The sequence below is a fragment of the Oculina patagonica genome, chromosome 8 (genome assembly GCF_052425735.1).
Source record: "Oculina patagonica isolate OP01 chromosome 8, crgOcupat, whole genome shotgun sequence".
NCBI classification, from domain to species: Eukaryota; Metazoa; Cnidaria; class Anthozoa; order Scleractinia; family Oculinidae; genus Oculina; species Oculina patagonica.
In genome coordinates, this window is record NC_135765.1 from 22999982 (window position 1) to 23014407 (window position 14426).

At 39.5% G+C, this 14426-nt stretch overlaps 1 protein-coding gene across 2 annotated transcripts in view; it reads left to right on the forward strand.

Annotated features, from left to right (window-relative positions):
* Positions 1–4616: 4616 nt before the first annotated feature.
* The window catches only part of LOC144663556 (peripheral plasma membrane protein CASK-like), a 40341-nt gene continuing 30531 nt past the window's right edge, over positions 4617–14426 (forward strand). For both annotated transcript variants that reach the window (XM_078524547.1, XM_078524548.1), the window contains exons 1-6: positions 4617–4810; positions 5014–5126; positions 5811–5861; positions 7988–8042; positions 9223–9300; positions 13948–14020. In XM_078524547.1, coding sequence (XP_078380673.1) covers positions 4761–4810; positions 5014–5126; positions 5811–5861; positions 7988–8042; positions 9223–9300; positions 13948–14020 — 420 coding nt within the window. In that variant the 5' untranslated portion in view covers positions 4617–4760. The remainder of the gene's footprint in view (positions 4811–5013; positions 5127–5810; positions 5862–7987; positions 8043–9222; positions 9301–13947; positions 14021–14426) is intronic.

Genomic DNA, 14426 nt, shown 5'->3' on the forward strand with positions numbered 1-14426 from the left:
AAATTTGGGATCAGCGATGAAAAAATATACCTGGTTACGATCCTGCGAAAATCGTAGCTGGCCTTTTTTCGTGCCCAAAACGACATTTTCTCTCTCTCCGAAAACAACAGGCATTACTTTTCCCATGTCACGAAAGTTTGAGTTTAAAAATTCTCCAGTTTTTCATCACACTTTAATCCGAAAATCATAGGCGATTGTAGATATATTCAGCTAAACGGTCTGTTGTGTGCCCCTGTTTCCCACCGTTAAAAAAAAAGAACGCCTGATTGCAGGTTAGCCACAGCCTGCAGGTCGCTACAACGGGAAGGGTTTCAAATATAACGCACATAATCACAGGCAGCCTAAGCTCCTACCCGGCGTATCCAATCGAACAAAATCGAACCAAAAAGCAATCGAACCCAATCGAACACCAATCGTTCGATTGGGTTCGGTAATCGAACAAAATCGAACATCAATTTTGCTGTGAGTTTGATTTTCGAACCAATCGAACTAATCGAACACGATCGAACTCAATCCGATTCGATTTTGTTCGGAATCCGTCTCTTGATAAGTAAAAACACGCAGGACTAATCAGGGGGACGGTGTACCGTATAAAATGTCCGCAATATTAACAAACAGGAGCTCGGAAATCAAACGTTCGATTGAGTACGATTGTCGACTATTCGGTAATCGAACGTTCGATTTTGTTCGATCGTCGACTGTTCGGTAATCGAACGTTCGATTTTGTTCGATTGACCAAATTTTATTGTGAGTTCGATTATGTTCGAATACCGAACCCAATCGAACGATTGGTGTTCGATTGGGTCGATTACCGAACGTTCGATTGGATACGCCGGGGCTCCTAGGAGCCATCAACATGTGACATTGCGTAATAACAATATTATAAGAATTTTTATAAGAATATAAACAGGGGGGGAAGATCTAATAAAGTCGACTTACCTGCCCTCTTCTGTGTATAACTTGTGTTTCTATGCCATTTCAAGGCGTTTCAAAGCGATTCTAGCATAGTAGGTTTTTGGTTTTTTAGTCGATTTTATTAGATGGTGACCCCGGATGGTGACATAATCATAGCGATTTTGTGTACTATAGTCACAATACTGAACTAAATGCCTTTTGTATTACTTTTTCGTAGCCTTTATTGTAAAGCTGAGAGTACATAAGATCCACTAGGATCCTTACCTCATTAGGTTTGTTGGCCGAAATTGAAGAAATTTAGTCGGTTCCTTTTATTGTAAAAATCACTCGTTGAACCGCTAGAGTCTGAATAGATAGATACCGTGGGTGCTAGAGGGTTTTTTTTTTGTTTTTCGCCGCTCACCAAAAGTGACTTTCCTGCAAAAGAAATCCTCTGGCACCCGGTACAGGTCGGTATCTGCGGTATGAAAAGGAGACAGAGCTAGGATTGAGGTTGCTAACTAAGGGCCTGTTTACATGATTCTGAAATGACCTTCATTCCGAAACGAGTTTCGTTCCGGAATGAACTTCGTTCTGCATTCACATGACAGAGTCGACCGGCTTAACCTAAAGCGTTTTCACGTGCACGGTTTTCGCGCGAGATCAAAACAAGGTGGCGCATGTTTCGCGCGAGATTAAAACAAGATGACGCATATTTCGCGCAAACACGTTATTGTGCCCATGAATGGCCATATTTGTAAAATTTAACGAGCTATTTGACCATAGGGCTGCTTCTTTGGGCTAAACAGTAAATGCCATTACAGTATTTCGCTCTGAATTCAAACTGTGGCCTCCGTATGCGATTTCATGAGATGCGATTTCATCTCGAGACGAAATTCGTTCTGTCTTTACATGGGGTTACATGATGTCAGAATGAAATGTCTTCCCAGAACGAAAATTTTATTCCGGAATGAAAACCGGGATGAACTCATTCCGGAATGACTTGACTTTCGTGTCGGTATCATGTTAACGGATACAGAGAAATATATGGAATGACATTCCGGAATGAAAGTCCGATCCAAAGTTTTAAAAACATCATTTTATGAAAAAGCTATTGATTCTGAAAATAATTCATGCTTGCGTCCAAAACCATGTAGCTTTTTTTCGCAGAGCGTAACGCAAGGGAACGCGGGGAAACGAATAAGGAACGGACGGAAAACACAGGAAAACGCACTTGGAATACTCGAGGAAACACACAGGGGTCGCACGGTTTTACACACAAGCTACAACGAGGGGGGACACACAGTGAATACAAAGGGAACGTGGGAATAAACCCATTCAAAACCCATTGGGAAAAGAACTGGTTTCATATGTGATGACGCACCAGTGAAGGTATAAAAGGAACGTTAAGGAAACACGCGTCAAGTAAAATGCACGGGAAATACATGGAGGAAGGACAAGGCAATACGCGAGGGAAAGCGGGGACGACCAAATGCATAGTGTAGCCCATAAAGAATAAGAGCTTTAATTTAAAGTTGCTCGGTAACTTTTTGGCAACTTTTCATATTTCGAGCAACTTTTTCCCCTTCGAGCAACTTTTTCCCCTCTGAGCAACTTTTTTCCTTTCGAGCAACTTGTTGCATTTTGAGCAGTTTTCAGACCGAAGATCTCCGAAGATTATCTCTGTCAGTGTTATTCAAAGGCCATACGTTTCCAAAGATTTACGAAGTTTGCCGAAAATTTTTGAGGAACATCCGAAGAGTTTCAGCTTTCGGCTCTTTCCGCAATAAAACATTACAAAGCTCGATATCTTCACGATTTTTCTCAATCAAAGAAATCCCTGTAATTTAACAAATTTTCCCCTTAATATGTTATTCCCAGATGCTTCTTTTGCTGTCAATAGCAAAAACTGCTTAAAATTCTTACCCTCAAAGGGACATTAGCATATATTTAGAGAAAGTTTCTTGATTAGAAGAAGCGTCTTGGATTTTTGCGGCAACTTTCGAGCAACTTTTATTTATCAGAAGCAACTTTTTTGCATTTTTGGAGCAACATTTGAGCAACTCTTTGTGAAATTACGAGCAACGTTTTTGGAAATCTCGAGCAACTTGTGGAAAGCCCTATAAAGAATGCACAGGAAACGTAGGTGAGAGCCCACTGGGAACACATTGGGGAACGCATGGGGATGGAAACCAAACATGTAATGTGGGGGAGGGGGACGTCAGGTTTTTCTAGTTTAATTTGAAATAAATAAAGCTGATTTACTCGTGCTAATCAATATCAATTACAAATTTCAGTCGAAATCATGTAATCACTTTTAAATATCATACCTTCTGAAGAAAAATCCCAGTCCTCAGCCTGAACAACTTAAATTGGGCTGCTACAGTCTTAAGGTCTCCGCACACGTGGGGACATGTCGCAGGGACACGTTGCAGCGACAGGTAGCAGGACAAAATCATTTGTTGTTCACACTGAGGGGACATGAAGCAGGGACGTGTAGCGGGGACATGTAGCAGCAACAAAATCACAATGTGTACACACTGGTACAGGGACGGGGAGATTTTTCGTGGGGGGGGGGGGGGTGTTTTTGGTGGGGGGGGGGGGGGGGGTTTTTTTTTTTTTTTTTTTTTTATTTGGGTAAACCCCCCCCCCCCCCCCCCCTGGCACGCAAAAAAATGTGGCAGGGACATATGTTCCAGGGACATGACGCAGCGACACGTCCCCTCGTGTGTGCTGATTATTTTGGCACGCGCAACACGAACGTTGAAGTTGTTTTGTCCCTGCGACATGTTGCACGGAATGCAACTCGATGAACTCCGTGTAACATATCGCAGGAACAAAATCGAGGGATCGAGGTTTGTAACGAAGTTGCGTAAGTCCGATCCAATGTTAAAGTCATTTTTTCACCAGTATTCTTAGTTGCGTAATCTTTTTGCGTCCGAAAGACGGAACTCAAGGGAACGCACGGGAACGGATACGTAACTGACGAAAAACACAAGACAACGCACTGGGAATACACGAGGAAACACACAGGGGTCGCACGGTGTCGGTGTTTCGCACAAGCTACCACGAGGGGGGACCCACAGTGAATACAAAGGGAACGCGGCAATAAACCCGATGGGAACCAACGCGTTATCAGCACACACGAAGGGGTGTGCCGCTCCCCTACGACATGCCCGGGACGACATGTCCCTGGGGCATGTCCCCGCTACAGTTACTTGTGTGTGTGCACATTTTAATTCTGTTGCTGCTACATGTGCCCGCTACACGTCCCTAAAAACAGTTTGGATCCAGGGGACCACGCAACAAAGAATAAAAATGCTTGGCTTGACGTCTGCTGCCGGATCTCTTTTTCAAGAAATGCTCGTACAAAGATTATAGTACTGGCCCTGAAGAAGACTATCTCTGCTGGTTGAAATATTGGCCAATAAATCTTGCCCTCCTGCCGTTGTACCAGCCTTGCAATCAATCTGGTTTTATTTACACGTCCCTCTTGCCCTCTCAGTGTAAATAACACATGATTTTGTCGCTGCAACATGTTGCTGCGACATGTACCTGCGTCTTGTCCCCATGTACGTGTGCAGAGTAAACGCCCGGGGCGTTCAGAAAAGTACATCATTTATGGAAAACCACTAACCACCCTCCCCAGCGGATCGCGTTGACAATGCGGAGTGGTTACACAGGAGCTAGGTAGCCAAGCTTCCAGCTGTTATAGTGGTCATTTCATCTGATCTGGGCAAGGCATTTTTTCCTTTCGCCCACTGATTTTAACTCGTTTAGCCATGCTTGTTTGGCTACATTGTAGAAAAGTGTGAAATCTAGCGGTCAGAAATTCTTTCTTGGAAAGGAAAGCTCCAATAGCCGTCATGGAGAACGGTTTTCCAGCTCGCTTCGACTTGCAGGAACAAATCGGAAAGTTAGTATACTTGTTGATTTCTGACAGGGTCGCTTGAACATTTCACAAGCAATAGGAAACTGCGAATCATCTCGGCTCGCGTGTTTGCCTTTAATCTTGGTTTTATGACTTCTTATCTTCTTGTATTACCTTGTTGATGTTTTAAGTTTGTATTACTGTCGAAAAGTGCAGAATGTAAAGCGAAATTATTAATGTATTTGCAGAGGTACTTTTAGTGTCATTCGAAGATGTTTCGACAAGAAAAGCGATCGAGTGTGCGCCGTGAAAATCGTGGATATTTCCAAGATGTCCTCTTCTAGTGGTCTTACAGAGGAAGGTAGTAAACAGTTATCTTTACCGATTGTATACACAATATTCCTGTGCAAGGGGATTTCATGTTATTATCCCTTTGCTAATGTTTTAAATCTAATGTAATGAAAAGCATTTTGATATTGCATGTGCTCGAACTTCTAAATTTACTTATATGGCGTACGTACTATATATCAACATTTGATAGCGAAATATTTTTCTTGCTTTCATGCGGTGTTACCAAAAGCCAGATTGCTATGAAATGTAGGAAGAAAAGTGCCCTTATAAGTTTTGTTTTTCAATCTAAACACTTGAGCGAAATCTATTACAATGTCCCTAAGGGAAATGCATAAACCACAACTCGAAGACACGCGCAAATTCATTCACATCTCTACATTTGACCCTTTGCGTATAACTCTTTGTTTCATTTGATATTGGACGTGCACAGTTTGCGAAGCGAGATATGTTTTCGTAAGCTATTATATCTTCACTGAAGGGGTTGTTAATTGAGAGAACAAGATTTGATTTTTTTTCAGTCTGCTTTCAGGTTGTTTCGCGTCTGTGTTTTGCGTGTTGATATGGTTGACTAACATTTCAAATCGAAGCGATATATCTCTACTGAACATGCAAATTTCAGGCAAAATAACTTAATTGATTTCTTGATGAAACACTCAAGATGTCTGTATGTTATATGTTTTTGTTATTTCCGCAGATTTACAAAGGGAGGCCCGCATTTGCCAGAAGTTACGGCATCCCCATATTGGTATGAATAGAAAACACTTCTGTCATGTAAATTTTGTACCCGTATATAATTTTAAGGTGTCTGGGAGTTTTATTGTGGCAAACTACCCTGTATCATTCGATTGTTCTTGAAGAATATTGCTTTACCTTAAAACAGCATTCTGTTTGATGTATTTATTTTTTTCAGAAATCACTTAGATTATGAATTGAGATATCACAACTAAATTTGATGTATTTTGGGAGGGATGGAGTTTAACATTTGTAAACCACAAAAAAAATAATAAAAAAGCCTTTTCAATCAGTGAAATAAATCAAATCGAGTATTTCCTGTTTTGAAATGCAAGTAGAAATTAAATATCTCTTATAACCTTCCTTTGATCAAAAACAGAAAAATATGCATCTAAATTTAGATGTATAAATAAAAAACTTTCATCTTTGAAAGTAAATAAAGGATGTTCGTACATGGGATGGCAGCTGATCTTGAAGCCGTAATCAATGCATATTACGACAGAGTGACATTTCAGTCATAAAGATGATCAAATTTACATTGACGTTTCCAGGGAACAAAAGGGTTTGTTGACAGAATTTTTTCTAATAATTTGCCACAAAACCTTTCCACTAGCCTGAGCTTAAGCCTTGGTAAATAAAAATTATCTTCTTGGCTTAGTGACTGCTAAGGGCGGATAACTCTTACTGTAAAATTGAGAAAATTAAATAAATGTTACTTTACTTTGTACCAGTCTTTCAGTAGTATTAAATGCCAGTTAGTAGATTCACTGAATCACAGACTGAGTTGTAATCCCGAATAGGCCACAGAGTCAGTCTTAGAAAAAAGCCTATGACGGCTATGTACATTGCAAAGCATTGCAAACCATGTGATTTGTATACAAGAACCATCATCCAGCCTCTTTAGGTACCATCGGAGTTCAACATGTTATTTACATTTCGGAGTAAAATCATAGATTTCATTTCAGGAGATCTTTGTGTATCAAGGAGATCTTTTTGTTGCAAGGATTTAAATTTTTTTCATTGTATTTAAATGCCAAGTATGAAAAAAAAACTTGAAGGATTCCCAGAGATGACAGATAAGTTTGATAAGTGTTCTAGCTGTAACACATCTGCTATATTTATAGTCGATCGAACCAGAAGCATTTTATTTAAATCTTCACTTCAATCTTGAGATAATTATTTTCATGTCTTCTATATCTTTAAAAAAATGCCCATAGAGGGGCTCTGTGCATGTTGTTTATTTGTTTTCATAAGACTAGAGCAGTTTGATATTGGGTGAAAGATTTCATTCAAATGTGACACTTTGTATGTACCAAATTAATTTGCCAAACCACAATGAATCAATTTAAGTAATTGAATGTTTGATTTAGGTATTCAGCTTAAATTTCATTAAACTGTTGATAAACAAATATTATTTTAAATTTTTTTTGATCATCAAACATATATTATTTGGCTACGTAAAGTTCTTCTTTAATAATTCTAGATTTCATTATTTTTTATAATAAGTATATTATACACAGAAAGAAGTGTTGAAGAAAATTTATACCAATTAATATGTTGTGAATTTAATATCATTTCTTGTGAGTTATTCAGTGAAATACAACTTTAAGCCCTGGCCAAACGGTAACGCAAGTGGACGCAAGTAGTTGCAAGTTGAACTTGTGTAATACTGTCGACTTGCATTGGCTAGCCAAACAGACTCGCAAGTTGTAAAAAGCCATTTTAATGCTACTGTGTGCGCTGCAATTCAGTATTTAAAGTAAACAGTAAGGCTTGCGTTGACTTGCATTGGGTGGCCAAATGGTGAAAAACTTGTGTTGACTTGCATGCAAATTTGATCTCGACCAAAGTGAACGCAAGTCATCATAAGTCAAAGTGCATGCAAGTCCAGGCCAAGCAGAGACGCAAAATTATAAAGTTGACCTGAAGAAACAAATTCATGTTGCCAATATTTTGTGAACCATAAAAATCTCTCAAGTCTGCAGAGTCAGACTCACAAGTCAAACTTTGGTAGTTTCCAATTGACTTCTGCTAAGTTGGCAAAAAGCAAGCTAAGCTCAGTTTGCTTGAGAAAACATGTTCTTACTTTCATTGACAGCCCTGTTAAAAAAATATATTAACTTTGTGCTTTTATTTCAGTTGAAATTATTGGTGCTTACTCAATGGATGGCTTTATTTACATGGTGTTTGAGTAGTAAGTATCCAATAATATTCCTTCTCACACACCCCTGGTAGCCCTGCCAGGCCGACCGCCACAACCTGACCTTTATAACAAACTCAACAAACCATGCATGTACATCATAGGGAATATCACACAATAGCAAAGCTAACAAAAGATACAGTGCGAACTAAAAATCTTTTGGCAGGTGGGTGTGAAAAGGTCAGTTAATTGGCAGATGCAACAAAAACAACTGCCTGCCAGAGGTCACATGACCCGTTCCCAGGTCCCAGCAGTGCGTGTGTGAGAAAAACATTTCCATTTATTTTGTTTCACCCAGCCAGTAGAAAATAACACTTAGAAAGTTATATTGTACAAGTATAACTAATCTGGAAGCATGTTTAGCTTATTGTTGGTTTTGGAATGCAAGGCACATTTGACAACTATGACAACTAAAGAAACAATAGATCTGCAATGAAAACTGTTGCTTATACCAGATACAACATTTCAACTTCTCCAGGATGGGATGCAAGTGCATCACAGAGTTGCTATCCATCCCAGGGGGGTACTCCGGCTTGTAAATGACAGGGATGATCGAATGGAGGCAAAACTCAGGACCCCAAAAAATCCTTATTATAAGTCTTCCAACATTACCCAAAAAAATCCCTGGACCAAAAATAACACCCAAAAAAATCCCTTGACAAATTACCCCTAAATTGCTAGGAGGGGCAATAATATAACACAAAGAAAAACATAAAAAATTGAACGCTCGTGTTTGTTTATTCATCATGAATACCATAAATACGCCAAGGCCGCGCCAAGGCACTTTAGTTCGTTTTTAATACCCAAAAAAATCCCCTATTTAAATCTAGTCACCCAAAAAAAATACTTGCCAAATTTTCCAACCCCCAAAAATCCCAGAATCGAAAATTTCAAACCCAAAAAAATCCTTCGATCATCCCCGTCATTTACAAGCCAGAGTACCCCCCCCCCCCCGGGCTATCCATCCCCTCCTCCTCCAGCATTTGCTAAAACCCAGGGCTAGAGAGAGTAGAGTGTCTCGGCCAAGAACACAACGCACAAGCCCCAGCTTGAACCTGGACCACTTAAACTAGAGTCTAATGCACTAACCATTAGGCCACTGAGCCTTCCATGATCCATAAAGGAGATTTAATTATATTATTTTAATTCATTCTAATTCTGTTTTATTTCGCAGCATGGATGGCGCTGATTTGTGTTTTGAAATAGTGAATCGTGTTCATGCTGGCTTTGTTTACAGCGAAGCTGTTGCGAGGTAAGACTTCTCACTAATTTAATCCTGCAGGACCCACAAGTAATAAATATTTTATTTCTCTTTATTTATATGAGGGACCTTCAGATTGTAGTATGAGTATGGGATTGAGTATGAGTACGACTTTTCAAACCTAGTGCTAAGGTTTTCGATTATCGCTTTTCACACTAATCTCCTAGCGATGGTATCCTTTTCAAATGGTCAGCAACAAGGAGGTCTGGGATTGAAATTCGAAAGTCGTACTCATACTCTGATCTGAAGGTCCCTAATTTTAAACAGACAGGTGACGTGAATTGTTAAGTTCTTAATATCTAATTGGATTATCTTGATAAGCACCAAACTCTCAAAAAGCAAGGAGAATTGAAGACTAGATCACTCTTCCACAGCTGACGAGGATCTTCCCCCATTCTAATTGTTGGAAATTTGTAAAAGAAACCCTTAAAAATTCCAGTAGCTTTTTTTGTAGACGCAGTAGCTCAAATTTATTATAAGTTTTATATTGATATGTTTAATAAGGAGTTGTGTTATTCTTGTATGTACCAAAAAATTTTCAGACAGTATCCCTTCCAAATTAAAACCCAATGAGTTTTCAAAAGCCAATTAACATTCCCAGGGTGCGACAAAAGTGCTGTCCGATAGCCCGGGGCTAGTAGAATTATCCGTTGGGCTAGCGTATTCTGATCACGAGTTGCCCGACGGGCAAGCAACACGCGGGCAAGAAACATTGTTTTTTAATGACAACCTTCAGAAATAAAATTAATGTGCACCAGACAAATTAGAGGGAAAAATTTGGGACTCGAAAATGTGACTCACTGCATCCTTAGCGACTAAAACTCCTGAGTTTTTTTATAGTCGCCAACTTGAACGTGGCGACTATATTCCTCTGTATAAGATGAGTAACAGCCATTTTCTGTGGAGTTGTATTGGAAGATCTTCTAAAACGTTCAAAATAAGAAACACGCCGGGAATTTTTTGCTCTGAAAGCGGCCAATGCTTTTGTAGCTAAGTGATAGGATGGGTGAATTCACTTAGGTCATAACTCTGCTTATATTAAACATATCAAATTGAAATTGACACATGAATGACAGCTATGTTACAAAAATATTTTGCACTTGTAGTTGCCATGGTTACTGGTTACGTGACTATGTAATGGCGAAAATGAAATTTAAAAACGTTTCTCCTCATTCAATATTAACCCTACAAAAAAGATATTTTGCATGAATTTAATACACAAAAATCGGAAAAACTTGTCCGATCTAGAATCTCGAATTTCAATTTTGTGACATCACAATAAATGACGTCATAAAATTGAGTTTTTCCGTTTTTCACCGTACTGGTCTAAAATTAATCATCTCATCAGATAAAATTAATCATCTCATTAAGCAAAGTAAATTACTGAAAGCTGTACTTCGTTATCACTCAGTCTTAGAGATATTGACAACATTCCATGCATTCCATTTTAAGTGTATCTAATTGTGACGTCACAGTAGTGAAATTTGAGATTCTAAATCGGACAAGTTTTCCCGATTTTTGTGTAATACATTCTTGTAAGATATCTTCATTGTTGGCGTAATAATGAATATGTTATAAACTCTGGGAGTTTTCAAATTTTTGTTTCGCCGGTTGACAGTCATGTGACCAGTATCCATGGCAACCTCAAGTGCAAAAAATGTGTTTAACGGAGCTTTATTGTATGTGTAAATTTCAGTTCTAAAACTCAAACATAACCAGAGTTATAACTTGGAGAATTCGGCCCTCCTATCACGCCCCCACATATCCATTTGGCCGATTTCAGAGAAATAAATTCCCAGCGTGAAAAGAAGTCATAGTGTTCAATCCATGGTATTGCTTTGCTGTAAAGTACTCCATCACTTTGTAAAACTTGCAAATGGGTGACCGTTTTTGAAAACGCCCCGAAATGCATTGCAGGCATTGGGTACGTCATGTATGCATATGAATTGTGTCTCTTGAAATGTAGGATTACAAATATGAAGGATCCTGAAGGATCTACATTAAGCTACAAAGTTACCGTAAAAACCCGCAGATAAGCCGCACCTTTTTTCCAAAAATTTTCGCTCGAAAGCGGGGGTGCGGCTTATCTGCGGGAACATTCAGAAAAGGTGCCGTAAATTTTCGTTAACTGATGCTAATTTATGGAAAATTATGTAAATTAAAAAACATAAAACTACAAGAGAGTACTGGTCATTGCTTTTGCAAGTTTGACAGCTCCTATACTGTTTGCAGTGTCGACAATGGCCTATAACTTTAACAGTAATATTGATACTTCTACGAGTGAGAAAATACCACGAGTATTCACGAGTAAGATGGCCAATTGTTTCTTTCTCATTTTGCACTTTGATGGAAAATTTGTCGAACTGATTACGAAACTGTCTTCATGCAACGAGTTTATCTCCAACTAGATGGCTCCAAATCTCTTTAATTTGTCGATATGATAGCCACGAAACCCGAACGCCTCCATCGCCATCTTGTTTTGCTTTACGTTCTCGCCCAAGTCCCATATTTCGCGTCCGATCAAATGCCTGGTTACTAAGCTACGAACGTTCTGCAAACGCAAGTTCTTGTTGTTGTGACACAAAAATCTATGGAAAAACTGCGTTGAATGAAGAAATACCTGTCAACAAATGCCAGAAAAAGATCACCCATAATATGTCAAAGTTGGTTTTCATTATATTGACTTGACTTAAACCCTTAAGTTCCTGTGGAACATAAGTCGTCCACCAGAGATCTCCATCTTCCCCTGTCCTTGGCCACTTTTTCCAGTTGGTTCCAACTCATCCCAGTCTGTTGTACTTCAGCCTCAGTTGATCTTCTCCATGTTGTTTTAGGCCTTCCTCGGTTCCTTTTACCCTGAGGTGTCCATCGAAGGGCATGCCTGGTGACATTGGCAGATGGCTTTCTCAGCGTATGACCTAGCCAGCGCCATTTCCTTTTCCTGACTTGCAGGTGGAGAGGTTATTGTTCTGCTCTCTTCCATAGATCTTCATTTCTGACTTTATCTTGCCATCGAACTCGGAGGATATGTCGGAGACAACGGTTGACGAAGGTCTGTATCCTGTTGTTGTAGGCTTTGGTGACACGCCATGTTTCACAGGCATACAGAAGAACACTCTTCACATTGGTATTGAAGATTCGAAGCTTGGTCTTCACTGAGATTGCACGTGATCTCCATATTGGTCTTAGGATATGAAATGCAGTTGTGGCCTTCCCGATCCTTGCTACGATGTCCTGGTCTGTTCCACCCTCATTAGAGACAATGCTGCCAAGATAGGTGAACTTTTCGATGTTTTGGATTTCATCTCCTCCGATGTCAAAGTTGGTATTGTTTCTCTGGTTTACTCTCAAGCTCTTCGTCTTTTGGATGTTAATCTTTAAGCCAATCATTGCAGCTGCTTCTCTCATGCTTTCGAGCTTCTGTGTCATGTTGTTGTGCCGTTGGGACAATAGTGCCACGTCATCTGCAAAATCGATAACTTCAAGGTGTTTCGACAGTGACCATTGGATTCCTCTTGCTTGATCTTTTGTTGTTTCCTTCATGATCCAGTCCATGACTAACAGAAATAAAAAGGGAGATAGTAGACATCCTTGTCGTACACCAGACAGTACTGTGAACGGTTCTGTTAGTGTGTTTCCATGGATAACTTGGCATGTGGATGGTTCATAGGCCAGTCTGATCATCCGGATGATCTTCTCCGGGATTCCATAGTGCTGGAGCAATTTCCAGAGGGTCGTCCTATCTACACTATCGAATGCCTTTTCGTTGTCAATAAAAACTACATACAGTGATGTGTTCCACTCGAGGGATTGCTCAAGTATCATCCGGAGCGTAGCAATCTGATCTGTGCACGAGCGCTCCTGACGGAAGCCGGCTTGTTCATCGCGAAGTATTGCCTCCACCTCGTCCTTCATCCTCTCTAAGAGCACTCTACTAAAAACTTTCCCAGGAATTGATAATATATTAAATATATATTCATTATATTAAAGAGCTCAAATTGTGGGGAAGACTGAAGTATTTTCTGTTTCAATGTTCATTGAGTTTACGTTCGATGAAGAAGACTTCCTTAAGACTCAACTTTGGATTTTTGACTCGACTTTGGATTTTCTTTGATTTACTTTCAAAAAACTTTTTTTTCCAACATTTGAGTTGTTAAACTTAGGCTGCGGCTTATCTGCGGGTGCGGCTTATACGCGGGTGTTTACGGTAGTTGCCACAAAATCGTAATAATGTTTGTTTTAATTCTTGTGGTAAGATTATTTTCTTTTTCTTTTTGAATGTTTATGTATTTATTGTCTCCAAAGGAAGAACAATTTTTAAATTTGCATATAATTAATTATGCAAATTACTTTCGGGCTAGCTTCTCAGAGCTTTGGGCTAGTAAGATAAGATAATGGCTTGCCCGAAGGGCAAGCTGACTTTTCTATTTTCGTCTCACCCTGCATTCCAAAAATAAGCCCTCCACCCCCCCACCCCCTACTATATGTTGCTCTAGAATACACAGTGACAACAGCAAGGCATGATCCCAGACCACTTGATGCCGAATTCAATACTAACATACACACTGACCATTGAATTAGCTGTCAGTCCTCACTGAATTTAAGTTTTTGACTGACGGTATTCGTTTTAATTTTTAGTCACTACCTCAGACAAGTTCTGGAAGCTGTGTCTTTTTGTCATGAAAATGAAATTGTACATCGCGATCTCAAGGTAAAGATATGTACTTGTCTGATAAGATCCCACCCTGTTACTTGATCATTGTGCCTTCTAACTTTAATATGCTGCCAAAATGGAAGCTTTCTGAGGACATCCTTCAAGCAATATCTCCCAGTTTTTGCTCAGGTTTTGCCCCAAATAAATTGCCAACTTGAATAGAACTGACTGTTTTGAAGAAACTGCATGGTGCAAGATTTTTCAACATCAACAAAATTTTTAAAAACAGTTCAAGCTTTTGACAGCGTGGCTGTCAAACGGAGGGGCCTTATCTGAAAATGTTCGAAGTAAAATAAAATACATGTATCTGTACACGTGCACGATAGCTTCCATTTTGCTTCAAAAATGACTGTGGATGTTTGCCTTAAAGCCTGGTTCTCATATGATCGTCGTCTCTGTCGCT